Source organism: Bidens hawaiensis, unplaced genomic scaffold (genome assembly GCF_021521415.1).
Source record: "Bidens hawaiensis isolate Kalapana, Puna unplaced genomic scaffold, B.hawaiensis_p1.1 tig00003510_1, whole genome shotgun sequence".
Classification (NCBI taxonomy): domain Eukaryota; kingdom Viridiplantae; phylum Streptophyta; class Magnoliopsida; order Asterales; family Asteraceae; genus Bidens; species Bidens hawaiensis.
Genome location: NW_027491198.1, coordinates 2,120,272 through 2,141,150, shown reverse-complemented (window position 1 = coordinate 2,141,150; position 20,879 = coordinate 2,120,272). Strand labels below are relative to the sequence as shown.

Here is a 20,879-nt window from a genome sequence, read left to right as displayed (position 1 = left end):
CTTAAAACCTTATCTATAATTCACCCGGTCTTCACTCGTTCAAACTAAAATCCAGTTCATCTTTTTCAAATTTAATAATAATTCCTCCAATTATTTATTATGAAAAAAATGTTGCTCCAATATAAATACGCGTCATGCACATTGGGAGACAATTAACCGAAAAGCGTGCTTCGTTTCAAGAGAGAGAAATAAAAAAAAATAACACCCAGTCGATAATATTATTACCAATCTCTTCAAATTTGGGCTCTTTATTACCTCTAATCTTTGCATCTTTACTCTTCAAATCACCCATAAAACCAGCACCTGCTCCAAACGTTTGATCCGTTAGTTCCTGCCGTTAAAGACTACAAAAATGATGCAGATGGAACGGAAACCGTTTCTTGAAGAGTATGAGAAGCTTATTGTTCGTATGAATACCCCAAGGTGAGTTAATTATTTTCTTTGTATGTTTTAGTTCTTTAATTAATATTTTGGTGTGTTTTATGTGTTGATGATATTCGAGGTCTGAAATGATCGGAAATTATTGGTAATCTTCCAGAAGTTTGTTTTGTTGCCTAATTTTGACTTTTGTTGACCAATTCTGTTTTTGGCCTAATTTTCAACTTAAAGATTTCAAAGATTGAATTTAATTTGACTCATTCATTTGTTTAATTATTATTGTTCATCAGGGTCATGATTGATAATGCTGGCTGTGCAGACGCAACACGCATCATGGTAAATTTCAATGTTATATTTTCCTCAATAATTTAGGGATGAGATAGATACCCAGAATATCGATACTGAGTACTTTAACGAATCTAGTCATTCGGTACTTGTTGCAAAATGATCATATATCTTTATACCTGTACCTAAAACACTGATACCGGTTCTTGATCTTTCGAAAAGCTGTGTACAAAATGCTCATCCCTACACATTATAATTTTTGAAATTTTCAAATAACTCGCTTGGTTTACAATTTAATATGATTTAATTTCAGATTGATAGTGCGAGAAATGATGGAATTCTTCTTGAGGCGGTTCAAGTTCTCACAGATCTTAACCTTTCTATTAAAAAGGGTTATGTTTCCTCAGATGGAAGATGGAACATGGATGGTAATCATTTTATTTATTTTATTTTATAAAGATATCATAATCATGATGTCTGATTTACCTCTTTACTAATTTGTGTTAATCAATCTCATTAATTATCTACAGTCTTCCATGTCACCAATTTAGATGGCAACAAATTAACAGATGGTAGCATCATCAATTGCATTGAACAGGTAAATCAATTTGTTTTACAAAAGCTCTTTTCTTTATACTTTTTTCTTTAAATATTTCATTATATCAAATATTTTGTTATTATTGTAATGCAGTCACTTGGAACTATACATAACACAAGATCAAAATCCATTGATGGAATTACAACATTAGAACTAACCGGCACTGACCGAGTTGGACTATTATCCGAAGTATTTGCAGTTTTATCTGAACTCAACTGTGATGTGGTTGAGTCAAAAGTATGGACTCATAACGGTCGAATCACGTCAATCATTCATTTGAAAGATTGTGAGTCTGGGTCTCCGATAGAAGATAGTAAGAAAATAGATAGAATCGAAGCGCGGTTAAAGAATGTATTGAAAGGGGATAATGATATCAGAAGTGCTAAAACTTTGGTTTCGATCGCGGTTACTCACACCGAAAGACGGCTTCATCAGATGATGTTTGCCGACCGCGATTATGATAGAGTTCCAATTTATAAGGCTCATGGTCGATATTCACCGTTGGTATCTGTTCAAAATTGTGAGAAAGAGTACTCGGTGGTCAACATTCAAGTCAAAGACCGACCCAAACTCTTGTTTGATGTCGTTTGCACGTTAACGGATATGCAATATGTCGTGTTCCATGCTACTATCAATACCGCAGGAGATCAAGCGTTTCTGGTACGGATATAGTTATTTGTTGATCTTGTTTACATTTTAATTGTTTAGTTAAAAATGGGTTCATGTTATTTTGCCTAGTTTAAATCTTTTTTACGATTTTAGGAATTCTTTATCAGACATATAGACGGAAGCCCGATTAGTTCAGAAGCTGAAAAGCAACGAGTGATCATGTGTTTAAAATCGGCCATTGAAAGACGAGCATCCAAGGGTGTGCGGCTAGAGCTCTTTAAACCCGACAAACCCGGCCTTTTAGCCGAAGTGACACGAACATTTAGGGAAAATGCAATGAATGTAACACAAGCAGAGATATCTACAAAATTGGGCATGGCTTTAAACATTTTCTATGTAACGGATGCGATTGGAAACCCGGTGGATTCAAAGGTCATCAATTCGGTTATGGATAGAATCGGGTCGGGTTACTTGCGAGTCAAGGAACTACCATTGATGTATCATCAAAAGGGTGAGAGTGATGTACAAAACACAGGTAGTCTTGGTGGTGCTGTGTTGTTGTCACTTGGTAGTTTAGTGAGGAGGAATCTATACCTATTGGGATTGATCAAATCTTGTTCTTGAGGATGTGTTGTAACTCATGCATTAAAGGGTTGTACTATGGGATTGCTTGAAAGAAGGGTTTTGTGTATATAAAATAGGATGAAAGTGGTTGGATGGTTGGTGTGGTAGATATACATTAGGCATACACTTTAGGTTTTGAGATATTGGTTGGGTTGGTGGGTCTACTAGTATTACTATGAAATTGATTTAAAATGGATTGGATTATTATTTTTTGTATTTATGGTGGTTTGTTTTCCACATCAAGTTAGCCATTCCATGTACATAAATTTGTTTTAGAGGTTATTGATTCATGATTGATTTCTATTTATCTTTTTCAATTATAAATTTTATTTTATTCTCTTTTATATTACTGGTACTTACATAGATGGTTTAGTAATTTATCCTTATTGATTTGGTCTATAGATGGTTTAGTAATTTATCTTTATTGATAAACCGGTCACAACAACTTCTCTATCTTGTAGTTATACTAGAAAACAATAAATTTTCATTCTCATATATAACTGGTTTTTACCCCCGTATTACGAGGTTGTTTATATTGTTTGTTCTAATATTTATTTATTTTTTGAATATATATTTTTTTATTGTATGAAAGTTAATAATATACTTATAGTTTGATGATAAATTGTTTTCACAAATAAATGAGATGTTATAACCCGGTTTAAAAGCTATATGATTTTGATGAGACCCAAGACCCGTTTATTTTTTTTATTATAAAATTTGTTTTTTTAATTATAAATAATATTTATGAAAGTTAATAATATACTTATGGTTTGATGATACCCAAGACCCGTTTATTTTTTTTACTATAAAATTGGTTTTCTATTTTAAATAATATATATATATATATATCTGTTTTAAAATAAATAAGATATTAATTTTTAGGATATCCTATTTTATAGGATTTTTACATCAATAATTTGGTGAGAATAATTTTTTATTTATTGAGATGTTACCGTTTATGGAATATCTGGGTTTGGTAAGCCCATACCCATGAATTCGGGTCAAATGCAAGAGAAACCTCCATTTAAAAATCAAGCAAATCTGGTGACTCCAAATAAAGGGGGAGCGACCACATCGCGACACGTAAGACTTTTATGTTTTCGTTGTTTATATATATTATAGATTAAATAATACTTTTTACATATTTATAATTATCATTTATTGCTCCTCTATTTACAACCACTTTCAAGTATATTAAAAAATAAATAAAGGAAGAATAACGTTTCTCTAAATTTACTCAAAATTTACATATCTTTTTAAATTTTTTCTCTCTTCTACTCATAACCACTTACCAATCTTCAAAATTTTTTTAGAGATTTCTCTCACAAAACTTTTAGAGGAGCTACTGAGAATGCTCTAATTATCGAAAAATAACGCCGCAACACCCTGCCACGAGTGGAGCCGTTAGCGACCGGCTGCGAGTGGAGTCGCGGTGGGTGAATTAAGGAACGTTGGGAATGTAATTTGTTGGGGAATTTGCATGCGACCGTTATAACATTAATTTTTTTTTTGCTTTTTATATTTCTCTATAACAAATACTTTTACACACCAAAAAACTTACAGAAAATACTCACCCATTCTACTCATATCTCTCCAATACACCCAATTACAAACCAAAAATGCAATGGGATTCTTTTTCTACGTCCGACTCTTTGGAGGAAGACAACCTTATTTTTGAAGCCATGAGAATAAACGTTAACATGTGTTGGCTGAACGATTTCAAGGAAAACAAAGACTAACAAGACAACCACCTCTTCGTCGTGATCAAGAGGGCGCTGATGAAACTTTGGTACGTCACTATTTTAGCCCGATCTCCTTTATGACGATGAACATTTTAGGCGTCGTTTTCGAATGAGTAGACAACTATTCATGCGTTTATCAAATGATTTGTCGGATCAATATCTTTTTTTTTTTCAACAAAGAGATGCAAGACACAAACTAGGTTCCATGACCATCCAAAAATGTACAACTACTATTCGTCAACTAGCGTATGGAATTTCGTCAGACACAATGGATGAATACCTAGAAATGCCTGAAAATGTTTCGCGAGACTCACTTCATTTTTTCTTTCAAGGTATACGTATATACATATATGTTTCGTTTAGTTATATTTTATATATTGTCCAAGGGTTTACTTACAATGTTTATAAATAGGGATCATATCGATTTACTCACGGAGATATTTGCACAAACCAAGTTTGTATGATATCCAACGCATATACGAGATGCACAGTGAAAAATATGGTTTTCCGGAACGCTCGGTAGCATCAACTATACGCATGTTGGATGGGATATGTGTTCTATGGCCTAGTGAGGTCAGTTCCATCCGGGTGATCACCCCGACCCCAACATTATACTTGAAGCGGCGGCCTCCCGTGATATTTTGTTCTGGCGTGTGTTTTTTTGGTGTTGAAGGGTCAAATAACGACATAAATGTTATCGAACAGTCACCGATATTTGATGACATTATTGACGGGGTTGAGCCAACTGAATCGTTTTATGCGAACGAGGTTCAATTCAAACACGACTACTACCTGGTTGATGGGATTAACAACGAATGGTTGACACTTGTTCAAGCTTATGCATATCCAGTTGAAGACAAACGAAAGTACCTTAAGAAGAAGCAAGAATTGACACGTAAAGATTTTGAAAGGACATTTGGAGTTAAAAAGAAAAATTTACATTTGATTTCGAGACCACTACGGTTTTGGTCAAAAGGGAAAATAATGGATGTCATCTACACTTGTATGATTCTACATAAGATGTTCTTGAGGATAAATGTATGACTATATGTCAAAACTACCAAGGTTACGTCTCATGACCCGAATCGACAATCACCGATGATGAACAACTCTAAAACGTCTTATATCTCAAGAACCGTGAGGTCCACGGAAACCTTCGTCATGAGCTGGTCGAGCATTTGTGGGTTAAACGTCCCAATGATCTTGCGCTAGACTAGTATTGTTTATTAATATTTTTATTTAAATGTAATATTAGTTTTTAGTTTCCAAATTTAGAAGAAAAATTAAATAAATAAATAAAACAGTTAATTCGTTGAAGCCACCGCTCGCCTGGATCACAACACGCTCAGGCGGCTTCATCAGTGACTTCAGTGAGTGTCCAGTCAACATCCAGTTATCATTGCATGACACAATTTATTAATGAATTCGAAACACAGCCGGTAAGAATATAAAATACATAAACTTTGGTAATGATCGTATGGTTGTGACTTGTATCTTAGATATCTTTTGCCAGGATTTGTAAGTAATTTTCCTTTTTCAAACAACTTAAAAGAAAACTTGACGAAAATTGTAATATAATAATGAAAAAAGTTTAATTTAAGTGTGATGCTTATGACTAATTTAGTGATAATATATATATATATATGGAAGATTTATGCTGCCGTTGCCGTCACCACGCCACTGTCAATCACCACCACCGTCATGCCTTCACTACCACCATTGTCTAGCTGGAACTACCAACATTGCCATCATAGCCACCACCAGTATTGTCTAGCCGGTACTGCCATCATTGTCGTCATAGTCAACGCCATCATTGTCCTGCCGACACTGTCACCATTGCCATCATAGCCACCGCCACCACCATCCTCGACACCACTTTTGCCTCCACTAGCACCACAATAAATGTCACCATCATCACCATCGTTGCCATTACTATTTTTTATTTTGGTAAATTTTATTTATTTTGAGACAGGGGTATTTTGTCATTTATATTTCATTCATTTGCACTTTTCCTACCTACTAAGCAACATAAAGTGATGATTTATTCCATTATCATTGGTTAACCATATAAGATAATGGAATAATAATGATGCATTTCATTGCATTGTCCATTCGATTCACTCGTTCTCGTTTTTCATTCCATTACCACATACCGAATTGACCTTCATTTACTCGTTCTTTTGCAATTAACATTTTGGTTTACTAACCTATGAGTGCATCGCTTGAGATCTTATGGTCACATGTTTGAAACTTGACTCAATAGAGTTTTCCCACAATGTTGAGTTTCATTCTTAAGAATCCTGAGTGAGTTAGGTCTGAAGTATCAAAATAGTATAGACGGTTCGCATATTGTATCTCGAAGGTTAATTCGGATATTAGGATTTGTTTTGTAATATTATTAATAAATTTTTTTGGAACATTTCTTCATATTCAACTAAAAACAATTAAAAAGATCCAATTGCAATAGAGAGAAAGGTAAGCGGGTAACAAGTTGCTCCGTCACCCCGTTTTAAACGGCAAAACCGATCCTACTGAACACAAAGTTATCGTTCTTCCTCGTCGTTGAGTTACTGTGCTCGACCCCCTAAACTCTTTTCAGAAACGTAGCAGTATCAAGGGCAAGTGACCTAAATTTAGTAAAAGCAAAAGAAATAAAGACGTGTCGCCATCGTGTTTATCAATTTTTCCTAATTCTTCCACGGCTAAAAAAAGATTAAAACAAATAACTTTAGAGTAATAAATAAATAAATGAAGCACATGATATGCTAGAAAGTAAGAAGCATGCATGGCGGTGCCGTTAAGTGCGGCGAGCAAGGCGGATTTATTAGCTGGCCACACACCCACTTCTTCCGACTCTTCTTTTAATACCACGACTCTTGTTTTTGTTTCTTTTCATTAAATAACCTAACAAACGGATACTACAAATAAATAGTTTGATTAAACCTTCACAAATATGCTGCTCATTCATCTTATAAATAGCATTAGTACTTTACTAGACTATATATTAATCATATTTTTTAATAACAAAAAAAGCAAGTATATTAAATGACACAAGTACGAAGTTAGTCCATTACGTTTTTCTAAAGTAACAAAATTGAGTATTAAGGTTTATAAGTTACAAGTATGGGTACTAAGGTTTTAATTTTGTAACAATGTTATGTACTAACTTTAACTTGTGTTAAAAGTTAAAGGAATTTGCGTCAACTATTCGTCGTAACACTCGGGTTTACCAATGCCTATATCGTTATAAATAATTTATTTTTTTTGCATGTTAATCTTTTTATATGTTAATTCAACAAATTTATATTTTGGGTTTTATTAGGGTACCTTTACTAATGTAACCAATACCCACTGGATACGCGTCAACTCGCTGCTACAAATCAATGCTCGATTTTACCAGCCGAATAAATATTGTTTTAAATATGGTAATTTGAAACATAATGTGCTTTTGATCCCAAACGTTTACCTAAAGTAACAAAATTGGTAATTAGGATTTAAAGTCATAGATATATGTACTAATGTTTTAATTTTGTAAAAATGCTAGGTACTAACTTTAACTTCCGTTAAATGTTAACAAAAAATGCACAAAAGTTAAGGGCATTATTGCCATTACACATTATCACTAAATTATTTAGCATATTTGTGTTTAGGAATATTTTAGAATATCACGTTTTAGTTATTATGACAACTAGTGATTTACCCGTGTGTTACGAGACAAATTCGGTAGGTAAACTCAGGCGTTGCAGTTGTGAGTCAACATGAATTTTGTTTGTATTAACTACGTTCGTTACGGTACCCGAACTAAACCTAAAAAATAAATTCATCAAATTAACATACTTAAAAAAATAGTGGCGCTAGTATAGCTTATTATTTTAAAATTATCATATTTAAAACAACTTTTATTCGGCTCGTAAAACCAAACATTTTATTGCAATAGTGAGTTGACGCGTATTCGGTTTGCATTGGTTATGCTAGTAAATGCACCTTAATAAAACCCAAAATACAAATTTGTTGAATTAACATATAAAAAGATTAGCATACAAAAAAATATCTTTTTTACGATGTTTATTCGGTCAATAAAAACCAGGCGCAGTGAAATACGAGCATTGAAGTCTAGGCATTGGGGGGGGGGGTGTGGATACGAGGACGAGTTGACACAAATTTTGTTAACTTATAATGTAAGTTAAAGTTAGTATCTAACATTGTTACAAAATTAAAACCTTAGTACCCATACCCAATGTTTTTGAGACTAGACCGGATGTGCCGGTCTGACCAAGATTTGTTCATTTGACAGGCCCGGTTCTGTATAGTTTGCTCGGTTAAGAGGAGTTCTAACCAAGATAGTACATTATTATATCACATGTTTACCAATTAATTGTTAAACCAAGTTAAGAGGAGTTCTAACCAAGATAGTACATTATTATCCTTGATCATCTCTATAAAAATATAAAAATCTAAAATCATTGTCTTTAATTTATGCTTTTAAATTCCTTTGAAATTCACTTGTTAAACTAAAACCACTATGATGTTTACTTCGGATTAAAATAAATACACAGATTTGGTAGTCAAACAAGTGTGTCCATTGATCGATACTTGGTTCTTATCAATACTATACTATATATGTGATAGGTACATTTGCCTATTTGTGTGTAGTCTAGTTAAGATAAAAATCATTTTATAAATTAAAATTTGACTTTGTGTGAAACAAAACCCTTTTGAAAAACACTTTTTCTACCACTCTACGCACGCATTAGAGATCTATAAAACAAGAGAATGCAATGAAAATGAGAAGACTCCCATTGAAGAACGACCAGCCTTTGAGTTAAAAGAACTCTCACCTCATCTAAAGTATGTCGTTCTTGAAAATAACTCCCAACCTCCTGTAATTATTTCTGCTCATCTTGCAAAGACGAAAAGGATAAGCTGTTTAAGGTCTTGAAGCACCATAAAAGGTCATCGCCAAGAAAATCATGGACATCAATGGCATCAGCTCTTCATTTTGTAGTCATAAGATCCTAATGGAGGAAGAGTACAAACCAGTTGTCCAACATCAAATACGTCTTAATCCGAACATGCAATATGTAGTGAAGAAAGAATTTATCAAACTTCTTGATGCAGGGCTAATATATCCAATTTCCTCACCTTGGGTTAGCCCAATCCAAATTGTGCCCAAAAGGGGGGGGGGGGGGAATGATGGTGGTAATGAACGAAAAAGACAAGCTTATTCTGATGAGAACCATCATAGGCTGGAGAATTTGCATCGATTATTGAAAGCTTAATGATGCCACAAGGAAGAATCATTTTCCGCTTCCTTTCATTGATCACATGTGTCACACCCCGACCAAAGGCGGCGGAACATGCCGGGGTGCAACTATTGCTCATAAGCGCATGACACTATTTAAAGCGACAATATTTAACAAACTCATTTCATTTCACAACATCGAAAATGTCACATAACCAAATATTCATAACTCAAAACAACAAAATATAACAAAATATAGCAAATCAAATATTGTTCATTTTTGCTAATATCCTAACGGTATTTGTGATGTTTTCTTCACCGAACTCCATAATCAACCTAGATGCAAACCTGTAACATTTCATAAAATAAAGTTTATCAACACAAAGGTTGGTGAGCAATTCATAAGTTTGAAAAATAGATATATAGTATGAAAAACCACAAAACTAGTATACACAACCGTAAATAATAGCTATAAACTTGGATAAATAGTTATCGCTAACAAGTTAGCGACACCCAACTATAAGGGGTTGCCAAATAGTTTAGGATTTTATAGTTATCGTTAATTGCATTACGTTAACGACACCTTGCCATGAGGGGTTGCCAAATGGTCTAGGATTTATAGTTCCACCATCCAAAAGCGATAAACACATAGTCAAATAAGCATAGAACACCAAATCGAGCAATTATTCAAGTAAGGTATATACAACAACGTTTGTGGTTTAAGACCCAAGTATAAAACATTTAGTTTAGATAAGTTGAAATGTCACCCCCAAAATAAGAGATAGAAAACAGGGTATGAAGTTACTCACGTTCAAGTAATAAACTTGAAAGATTGATTATTTGGAGATTTGCCGGTACAACGAGTTTAACGTATGAAGCCTAAATAAAAAAAAGTCTTGGATTTAGAAAGGTTGTCTTGAAGATCTTTAAATAAAATAATTGTTGCAAAAACTAATCAATTAAAGTTCAAGGTTTAAAATGTAACTATTTAAGAATTTATAATAATAACCCTTTTAAAAAATGTAAGTTTGCTCAAAACTGGGTTAAAGTATCTAACTTTAATATTTACTTAACCAATGTTAAGTAATAAGGTGGGGAAAATGCTAAAATGCAAGTTCCATTAGGCTAAAGATACTAAAACGGGTTTTTAACGAGTGTTCGGGTTGTCGGTTCGGGTCTTGACAAATGGTCAAACCCAAAGTCAACTTTCCAAAATATTAATTGTTATGAGATAACTCATTAAAACATACTAACACTTAACCAAGTATGTAGATCTATTGTTTAGAACTAACAACGCACGTTAAGCGAGTGTTCGGTTTTGTCGGTCCAAACTATGTTATGAGATCAAGTTGGATCCAACTATTCCAAGTACTTAAGAAAATAATTAAAATCAGTTTGTAAACTATTTTTTAAAGAAATATACAAGTCTTGATAACTAAAAACACACTTGTGTGTCTTAAGCGAGTAAAAGTCGGTATAGTTCGGTTTGGTTCGGTCTCCATCTCACAAATAGTTCATAGATGGTTTCTACATGCCCAAATATCATAGAACTTGTATATTGGTTTATAAATGAAGAAAATTTAAATTTTACAACAAAAAAAGTTAACTACAAGTCTTTTAAGCAAAAGTTTCGGTTTAGTTCGGTTTCCATCTCCCAAGAGTTCATAGATGGATTCCGTATGCTTAATATCAAAGAAATTGTAAAAATGATTTTTGAAACTCAAATCTAGCAATAAACATGTTTAAACAACTATTTTAACAAAACTAGTAAACAAAAGTTCGGTTTCCGGTTTGGACTAGTTTCGGTTAAACCGAGGTTAGTCTTATACAAACCCACACCATGGAACTTGTAAATAAGATGAACAAACTAAAGGTTTAGAAGTAGTCATAAGTGATATGTATAATAAGTTATGTGTGTGTAAATATATATCAAGAACACGAAGTCCTCCATGAAGCCTTGCCTTATGACATTCGAAACTTAACCAACCAAAGTCGGTGAAGTAACAAATAAAGGAAACAAGGGGTGTGTATTATATATATATTATACCACCATATTCAAGAGTTAGTAATGTTAGATGAACAAGTTAGAATGAAAGACTATAGTTAGTTTGACTTGAGAAGTCAAAACTTTAAGAATACATAAGAAATAACAACCTTGAATCTATGGAGTTTTGAGAGAGTTTCTGGAGATGTAGCAAGAGTAAAATGAAGAAGATGGGTGTGTATATATAGGGAAGGAGTGAAGTGTTGAGTATAAAGATTCTTTTATGGTTTGCATAAAAATGGGTATGTTTAAATGGTCAAACAATGCATAATATAAAAAAACCAATATTTTATATATTTTAAATGACAAGATCCAATATTTTATATATTTGAAATGTTCGGGTTACAAACGGGTCGGGTTTACATAACAAAAGTGACCCGAAATTGACGAATGTCACAACATGCTTATACGATTATTCAGAAAAAATGTTTTATTTCTTTCTTGATGGATTTTCCAAACTATTCAAATTCCTATTGCTCCGGAAGATCAGGAGAAAACCACAATTACCTGTCCTTACCTTTGTTTATCGAAGAATGCCTTTTGGACTGTGTAATGCTCCAGCCATATTCCGATGATGCATGGTGGCTATCTTCCAAGAAATGATCAAACAATCCATGGAAGTGTTCATGGATGACTTCTCCATTTTTGGAGACACATTCAATCATTGCCTTAAAAACCTATACAAAATGTTGACTAGGTGTGAAGAGTTAAATTCCCCTTTATGGTTAAAGAAGACATTGTTCTCGATCACAAAATCTCTTAGGTTGGACTAGAATTTGATAGGGCGAAAATAGAAACTATTTACAAACTTCCACCACCAACTTCTGTCAAAGCCATTAGAAGCATTCAAGGTCATGCAAGTTTTTACCGTCTTTTTATAAAAGACTTTTCAAAAATCACTCGACCTATAACTCAAATTTCGAAGAAAGATGCACCGTTCATTTTCTCTGAAAAATGCGTTAAAGCATTCAACATCTTAAAAGACAAATTTGTCACCGATCCAGTCATGATTACTTTAGATTGGACATTACCGTTCGAAATCATGTGTGATGCAAGTCATTTCCTGTTATTGGTCAAAGAAAAGACAAACACTTTCACCCGATCTACTACGATAGTAAAACTATTAATGATGCACAAGAAAATTATACCACAACAGAAAAAGAGTTATTAGCTATAGTCTTTGCTGTTAAAAAGTTCAGGTTCTACCTTGTCCTTTCCAAAACCATTTTTTACACCGATCATGCCGCCATTCGGTACCTTTTCAACAAACAAGATGCTAAACCTAGATTAATCTGATGGATCCTTCTACTCCAGGAGTTTGATATCGACGTTCAGGATCAGTAGGGAGCAGAAAAATGTTGCTGCGGATCATCTTTCCCTTATGGAGTGCCCAACTTCAGAAGAACTACATAAGAACGTCATAAATGACAAATTCCCTCATGAAGTTCTTATTATCCAAGAAATTATGAAAGAAGAAGATGAATGCCATGGTTTACTGATTTTCAAACTACTTAACACGTATAATCATGAGAAAATGGCTAACTTATCAGTAGTGAAGTTTTCTTTCTATGATCTTAAGCATTATATATGGGAAGATCATTACCTATTTAAGATAGGAGCTTATCAAGTCATCTATAGGTGTGTATCTGGACATGATGCCACACACATTCCCAAACAATGTTATGAAGGACCAACAAGTGGACATCACGTGATAGGCACTGCAGTTAGGAAAGTGTTTGACTCTTTTTTCTTTTGGCCCACCATATACAAAGACACACAAGCTTTGATCCAAGCATGTGATGCTTGTCAAAGAACCAGAAACATCTCATCCAAGAATGAGATGACTCGGGAAGACATACAAATATGTGTAATCTTTGATTGTAGGAAATATATTTCGTGGGACCATTTACCAACTCATTTGGAAATAAGTACAACCTAGTAGCAGTAGATTTCATCTCTAAGTAAGAGGAGGCATAAGTGTTGGTACATGTTTGTCAGTAGTTCATAGTCTAACGATTGTAATCGAGTCTGTAATGTAATTATGTTTTTGATTATGTTTATGTTTATGTAACGAGCGAAGTTGACAACAAGTTCGCTCAGGCGAACTTGTTGAACAAGCGAAGTTGTTAACAAGTTCGCTCTGGCGAACTTGTTGAACAAGCGAAGTTATGGACAACTTCGCCTGAGGCGAAGTTGTCGTGTTTATATAAACTGTTCACCGTAACAGTTCGTGAGTTCGCGAGATTGGTTAGGGTTACGTGTTTACAAGTCAGAGTCTGTAATAGTGACCGCGTGTCACGTGTTCGTGTTATCAATATAACGTGTTTCGGTTATTGCTCGTGTGTTTGATTTATACGTATTCTACGCTCGTATCTACCTACGCAGGGATTCCGCACCTGCGCAGATAGCGACATCCCGTGTACGATCCGTCCAGGAACCTACAATAAGCCCTACCCACAAACGATGCTTAGGTTGCCATTAAATTTCTGAAAAAGTTGTTTTCTTGATTCGGGACTCCAAAAGCCCTAATCAGTGATCGAGGAACCAATTTTTGCAATACCCAGATGGACAAGAGTCTGTCATGATATGTCATACACCACTGATTGGCAACACCATATCACCCGCAAACAAGTGGGCAGGTGGAAGTCTCCAACCGAGGAATCAAATGGATCCTCGAAAGGACTATTGTGTTAAACCGCAAAAATTGGGGAGACAAATTAGATGATGCTTTATTGGCCTTTCGCACTGTATATAAGACCACTATAGGGACAACACCATTCAAACAGGTCTATGGAAAAGCATGTCATCTGCCTGTTGAGCTAGAAAACAAGGGTTATTAGGCTCCATGCGTCATAAATCTCAATTGTCTTGCTGCTAGTAAAAATAGAATTGACCAAATTCATGAGCTGTAGAAGTTGAGAAGCTTGGCATACAAGAACTCTTGGTCGTATAAAGAAAAGACAAAATGTTTACATGACACCCATTTAAAAAGAAACAACCAATTCCAATCGGCGATCGTGGACTGTTGCATAACACACATTTATGTCTTTTCCATGAAAACTAAAGTCTCGCTCGACAGGTCAATACCAAGTCGAAAAGGTTTCGACTATGGACCGGTTGAAATCTTAAGTCCCAGTTGTCAAACTTTCAAGGTTAAAGGTCATCGATTGACAAATAGCATGGTAACGGGTACTGTTACAGCCCCCGGCCCCTATACCCCGGGAGGGGAGCCATGAACATTGATTGGTGGTATCGGTGTTTATTAAATTATTTTGCAGCGGAAAATTCATCAGAACCGTAGTTAGGAAAAATGATCAAAGTTATAAAAACACCATGATTATTATTATGATAAAATCGGGAATTTAATCCCTTTTGATATAAACATAAGTTTTATAGGGTTAAACCCTAATTTACAAAACACGTTTCTTTATTCTGGTGACAAGCCACTTATTTAAGCTGGAAGCCCCCAGGCATCATTCCTTTGTCTTTAACAAGTCACCTGAAACATGTTTAAAATATTTGATCAGCAAGAAATACTGGTGAGTACTGGTAATTTGTAAATGACACATTTTTACAGTTACAACATTAAGATGTTTTTACATCTGCCTGCTTACAAATTACCGAAAGGTACTTGTCACTCGACCGTATCTATGACTGTGGTCATATTACTTATTGGCTAACACTTGTCCAATAAGTAACGTGTAATAGCCCAGTAGGCAAGCCTTGTATAGAAAACCCTACAATACCAGTAGTAACCATCCCGTAAGTCTACAGAGACTTAATCACTGTAATGTATTTAAAATACTTATAAAAATATTTAGACCATTTGCCATGATTTTTATAGGTTTTGAAATCATCATGAAAATGTCGGAAAAAATAGTTGTCTCACGCAAATGTGAGTGATACAAAAAAACTCGAATGTCTCACCTTGCAAGTTACAATTAAAGAACACCTCATGGTATTAAGAACCTAGGATAAATACAATGTAGTATAACTAGATTAGTATAAAACCAATAATCATAACGATAATCACGAGAGTAGAAATTCTACACGATGGCACAATGTCATACCTTAACAGGCAGAAATTTCGGATTCGTGTATATTTCTTTCGATCGGATAGGGTATCGTTATGTCTCGGTATTATACTATTACTTAATATTATGTATGTGTGTGAAAATAGAGAGAATTCAGAAGTTTTTGAGCAAGAAATGAACGTCTCATTGCCTTTCTATTTATAGTAGGTTTTGGACCCCATCGCGGTACGCGATGGCCATAAATAGAAAGCCGTCGCGTACCGCGAAGCATCTTGTAGCTTCGCTGAGTCAGCCCTAGGCCTGCTACGTGGCACGCCACGTGGCAGGCTACGTGTCCACTGCGTAACCTCCACGTCGCGGTATGCGATGGGTAATCTGAACCCGTCGCGTATCGCATTGGAAGGATTTTTGTTTTATTTTATTTATTTATTTATTTTATTTTTCTTAATTGCCAACAAAAATACTAAGACGGCCCTCGGCGATGCGAGCGTGCGAAGTGCAAAGTGCGCCATCAAAGCGCCACATTGCGCCCATCGCAATTCGCCCGTGCCCGTGCGCGTGTGCGTGCGCGTTCGGGTGCTTCGCACCCTCCGCTAGGACCACTGAGTGTGATATGTCTTATAAGAACATTATCATAGAAATTTCCTTTCTTTTAAAGAGCTCACTAGTTTGTTAATTTAACGATGTGGGACAAGAGTTTACAAACCTATTTATACTAAGGTGGTTCCTTCTCCATTTCTTTCCTCCACCAATGTGGGATGGAATTTCCTTCTTCCATTTCCTTACTTCTTCCTTTTATTTAATTTTTGGTTTGTTATAGTCTCCCCTCCTTATTTTGAGTCTCTTCCTCGAGATTTGATTGGAATAGGTGTGGGTACTTCCGTTTCATTTCAGATTCCAATTCCCAAGTATATTCTGGTCCACGTTTTGAATCCCACTTCACTTTGACCAGAACTATTCTTTTATGCTTGAGATTCTTGATCTTTCTATCTTCAATTTGCAAAGGTTTCTCAATGAATTTCAACTTTTCATTTACCTTTATATCTTGAAGGGGTACTTCAAATGTTTTGTCAGCTAAACATTTTCTTAAGTTACTTACATGAAATACATCATGTATACCTGACATTTCCTCTGGTAATTCTAGCTGATAGGCTACTGGTCCAATTCGTTTGAGAATCTGAAATGGTCCAACAAATCGTGGACTTAACTTTCCTCTCTTACCGAATCGGATTACTCCTTTCCATGGAGATACTTTCAGTAGCACATTGTCTCCAACTTGAAATTCCAATGGTTTGCGTCGATGATCCGCATAACTTTTCTGACGATCTCGTGCGGTCTTTAATCTTTCCTTAACCTGATTTATCTTATCAGTACTTTCTTGTATGATTTCAGGACCTGATAATTGTTTTCCTCCTATTTCTGCCCAACATACTGGAGTTCTGCACCTTCGTCCATAAAGGGCTTCAAATAGGGCAGCGTTAATACTTGTATGATAGCTGTTATTATATGAGAATTCTATTAGTGGTAAATGGTCATCCCAATTTCCACCAAAATCTATTACACATGCTCTTAGCATGTCTTCCAATGTTTGTATGGTCCTTTCACTTTGACCATCAGTTTGTGGATGGTATGCCGTGCTCAAGTTTAATTTTGTTCCCATAGCTAATTGGAAACTTTTCCAAAAATAAGAAGTGAAACGGCTATCCCGATCCGATACAATAGATAATGGAACTCCATGTAATGAGACAACTTTGTCTACATACAGCTTAGCTAATTGTTCCATTTTGAAAATTTCTTTCATTGATATGAAATGAGCTGATTTTGTTAATCTATCCACAATCACCCAGATTGTGTCATTACCTCTTCTTGTGGTAGGTAATTTGGTAACAAAATCCATTGTTATTAATTCCCATTTCCATTCTGGCATTTCTAATTGTTGAAGTAATCCTGATGGCTTTTGATGTTCTGCTTTAACTTGTGAACAAGTTATGCATTTTGAAACATAACTAGTTATGTCCTTTTTTCATTCCTATCCACCAATAGATTTTCTTCAAATCTTGATACATTTTATCTCTTCCAGGATGCATTGTGTATTTGGACTTATGGGATTCTTCGAGAATCTTTTTTCGTAATCCTTCTATAACTGGTATCCAGATCCTGTTCCCCATCCGGAGAATTTCATCATTTCCTTTGACAAGTATATCAATGGTACCATTTCTTTTCTCATTAGCAATATTATTTTCTTCTATTGCTTGAATCTGAGCATTCTTTACTTTATCAATTAAATTGATTTAAAGTTCTAACCTTAGAGCTCGCACTCTTTTAGGTTTCTCATGCTCTTTTCTGCTTAATGCATTGGCTACTATATTTATCTTACTTTCACGGTATAGGATTTCACAATCATAGTTGCTAGTAATTTCCATCCAGCGTCTTTGCCTCATGTTAAGCTCCTTTTGCCCAAACATATATTTTAAACTTTTATGATCCGTGAATACAATAAACTTACTACCATATAGATAGTGTCTCCAGATCTTTAGGGAAAAAATTATTGCTCCCAATTCTAAGTCATGTGTTGTGTAATTCTCTTCATGCTTCTTTAATTGTCTAGATGCGTAAGCAATGACTTTCTCACGTTGCATTAGTACACATCCCAATCCTAATTTAGAAGCATCACAACAGACTGTGAAATCTTCAGTTCCTTCTGGTAGCGCAAGATTGGGGCATTTGTTAATTTTTGCTTCAAAGTTATAAAATCTTCTTCTTGCTTAGGTCCCCATTCAAACTTAACATTCTTACACGTTAACTTGGTTAACGGAACTGCAATTCAGGAAAAATTTTGAATGAAGCGTCTATAATATCCTGCTAATCCTAAGAAACTTCGAATTTCGGTAGGAGTTTTAGGAATTTCCAAATTAGTAATAACTTCTATTTTGGAAGGGTCCACGTGAATACCTTCATGGTTAATCAAGTGTACTAAAAACTGTACTTCTTGTAACCATAATTCACACTTTGAGAATTTAGCATAAAGCTTCTCTTTTCTCAATAGTGTCAAAAGTGTATGAAGATGTTTAACATGATCCTCACTGGTTTTGGTATAAATAAGTATATCATCTATAAAAACGATTACAAATTTATCCAAATATGGTTTACATATTCGGTTCATCATATCCATGAATGTAGCTGGTGCATTGGTTAAACCAAATGGCATGAATGTAAACTCATAATGACCATATCTTGTCCTAAAAGCTGTTTTAGGAACATCTTCTTCTTGCACTTTTAATTGATGGTATCCTGAGCGTAAATCGATTTTAGAAAAATGTTGAGCTCTTTGGAGTTGATCAAATAAATCATCAATTCTCGGTAAAGGATACCGATTCTTAATTGTGACTTTATTCAATTCTCTATAATCGATACACATACGCATCGACCCATCATTCTTTTTGACAAACAGTAATGGTGCTCCCCAGGGTGATGAGATAGGTCGTATGAAACCATTTTTTAGAAATTCATCTAATTGCTTCTTTAATTCTAACATCTCTGTTGGCGCTAATCGGCATGGTGCTTTAGCAACTGGCGCTACTCCTGATATTATATGGATTCTAATTTCAATTTCTCGATCAGGCGGTTGTCCAGGTAAATCTTCTGGAAAGACATCAGAATATTCCAATACTACCGGAATTTCTTTTAGCTCTTTTCCTTTGGCGTTAATGATTACAGAAATCATATATACTACGCCTTGTTTCCTTAGATAGCTTGCCGCTTTCATTACTGATATGAACTTTCTAGGCTTGGGCATCTTATCTCCTTGGATTGTAACAATCTCTCCTGTTGGTGAGCGAATCTCAACAGAATTTGTATTACACAGAATTTGAGCATGATTGGCTGCTAATCAATCCATCCCTAATATAACTTCGAATCCAACCAGATTCATTGGGAGTAAATTTGCTTTAAACTGGTGGCCTAGTAAGTTTATGTATTCTTCTTGAAGTACTTCATGGATATGAATGGAATTGCCATCGGCCATTTCTACCATGCAGATTTGATGGAGTTTGGTTAATGGTTGATTTAAGGCTTGGCAAAACTTCGTGTTAATAAAACTTTGGTTTGCTCCGGAATCAAACAATACTTTAGCGTAAACGTTATTAATAAGGAACGTACCCGCAATGACGTCCGGAATCATTGCTGCTTCATGTGCAGTAAGCTGAAAGGCTCGTGCATTCTTCTTAGGTCCATCTATGTTCTTTGCTTTGTTGTCAGGCGCCTTTATAAGCTTTGGACATTCTAGACAGATGTGGCCAGGTTCTCCGTAGTTGTAGCAAACACGACTTTTTTTCCTTCTACATTCTTCATCCGTATGTCCAGCCATTTTGCAATAATTGCAACACTTAGTTTTCTTGAAAGCGTATCTCCCTGAATGCCTTTTTCTGCAAGTTCTACAGAAGGGATGAGCATAGGATTGCCCTGCTCCTTTCTTCTGAAACTGCTGGGTAATCTTCTGGGCTAGATCTTTCTTTTTGTTTTCTTCCTAAGTTCGGACTAATCCGTCTGTCAGGGTATTTGCTAGCTCAACTGTTTCTTCAATAGTCTGAGGTCTAGCTGACTTTACCAGATCGCGGATTTCACTTACTAATCCCCAAATATAACGAGAAATTAGTACTGACTCTGGAGAAGCCAAGGCCGGTACCATTCTTGCATATTCGAAGAATTTTGTCGTATACTCACGACATTTCACACCCTCCATCTTGTGATTTAGGAACATAGTAGCAATCTTTTCTCTTTCATGAGGAGGACAAAATTTCCTTTCTACTATCTCTTTAAACTCTTCCCAGGTCATGGTATAAACAACGTTGTTTCCCTTTGACTGGAGGATTGTGTTCCACCATTCTATTGCTTCATTAAAGAAGAGATTAGAAGCATATAATATTTTATCTTCTTCAGCACACTTGCTGATTCTTATAATGGCTTCCGTCTTTTCTAACTAGCGTAATGCTGCAATTGATCCTTCGTTTCCAGAGAATTCGGTTGGCTTACAAGCCAAGAAATCCTTGTAAGTACAACCGCGAACTTTTTGCTTTTTGGGTAGTGGGTTTCTACCTCCTCCATTCACACGGTTACTAGCCACAGTGTTAGACTTTCGCTTATTACTCTCGGTCTTATGCCTAATTACATAAATGGGTTGCTTAATAGCATCAGCAATTAAAGGAATTGCTTCCGCGATTTTCTGAGCTATCATATTTTCAATAGCATTCATATTCAGACGAGTTTCTTGATTGGAATTTTCATGATTATTCTCATTTTCGTGATTATGCTCGTTTTCGTGATT

The 20,879-nt window shown here is 35.1% G+C and overlaps 1 protein-coding gene across 1 annotated transcript; it reads left to right on the top strand.

Annotated features, from left to right (window-relative positions):
• The first annotated feature begins 208 nt into the window (after positions 1-208).
• Positions 209-2,712, top strand: LOC143623665 (ACT domain-containing protein ACR8-like). The gene is made up of 6 exons (XM_077094514.1): positions 209-423; positions 669-714; positions 977-1,091; positions 1,194-1,261; positions 1,355-1,921; positions 2,024-2,712. The coding sequence occupies exons 1-6, from the start codon at positions 353-355 to the stop codon at positions 2,492-2,494; spliced, it is 1,338 nt and encodes a 445-aa protein (XP_076950629.1). The 5' UTR covers positions 209-352; the 3' UTR covers positions 2,495-2,712.
• The last annotated feature ends 18,167 nt before the right edge of the window (positions 2,713-20,879 follow it).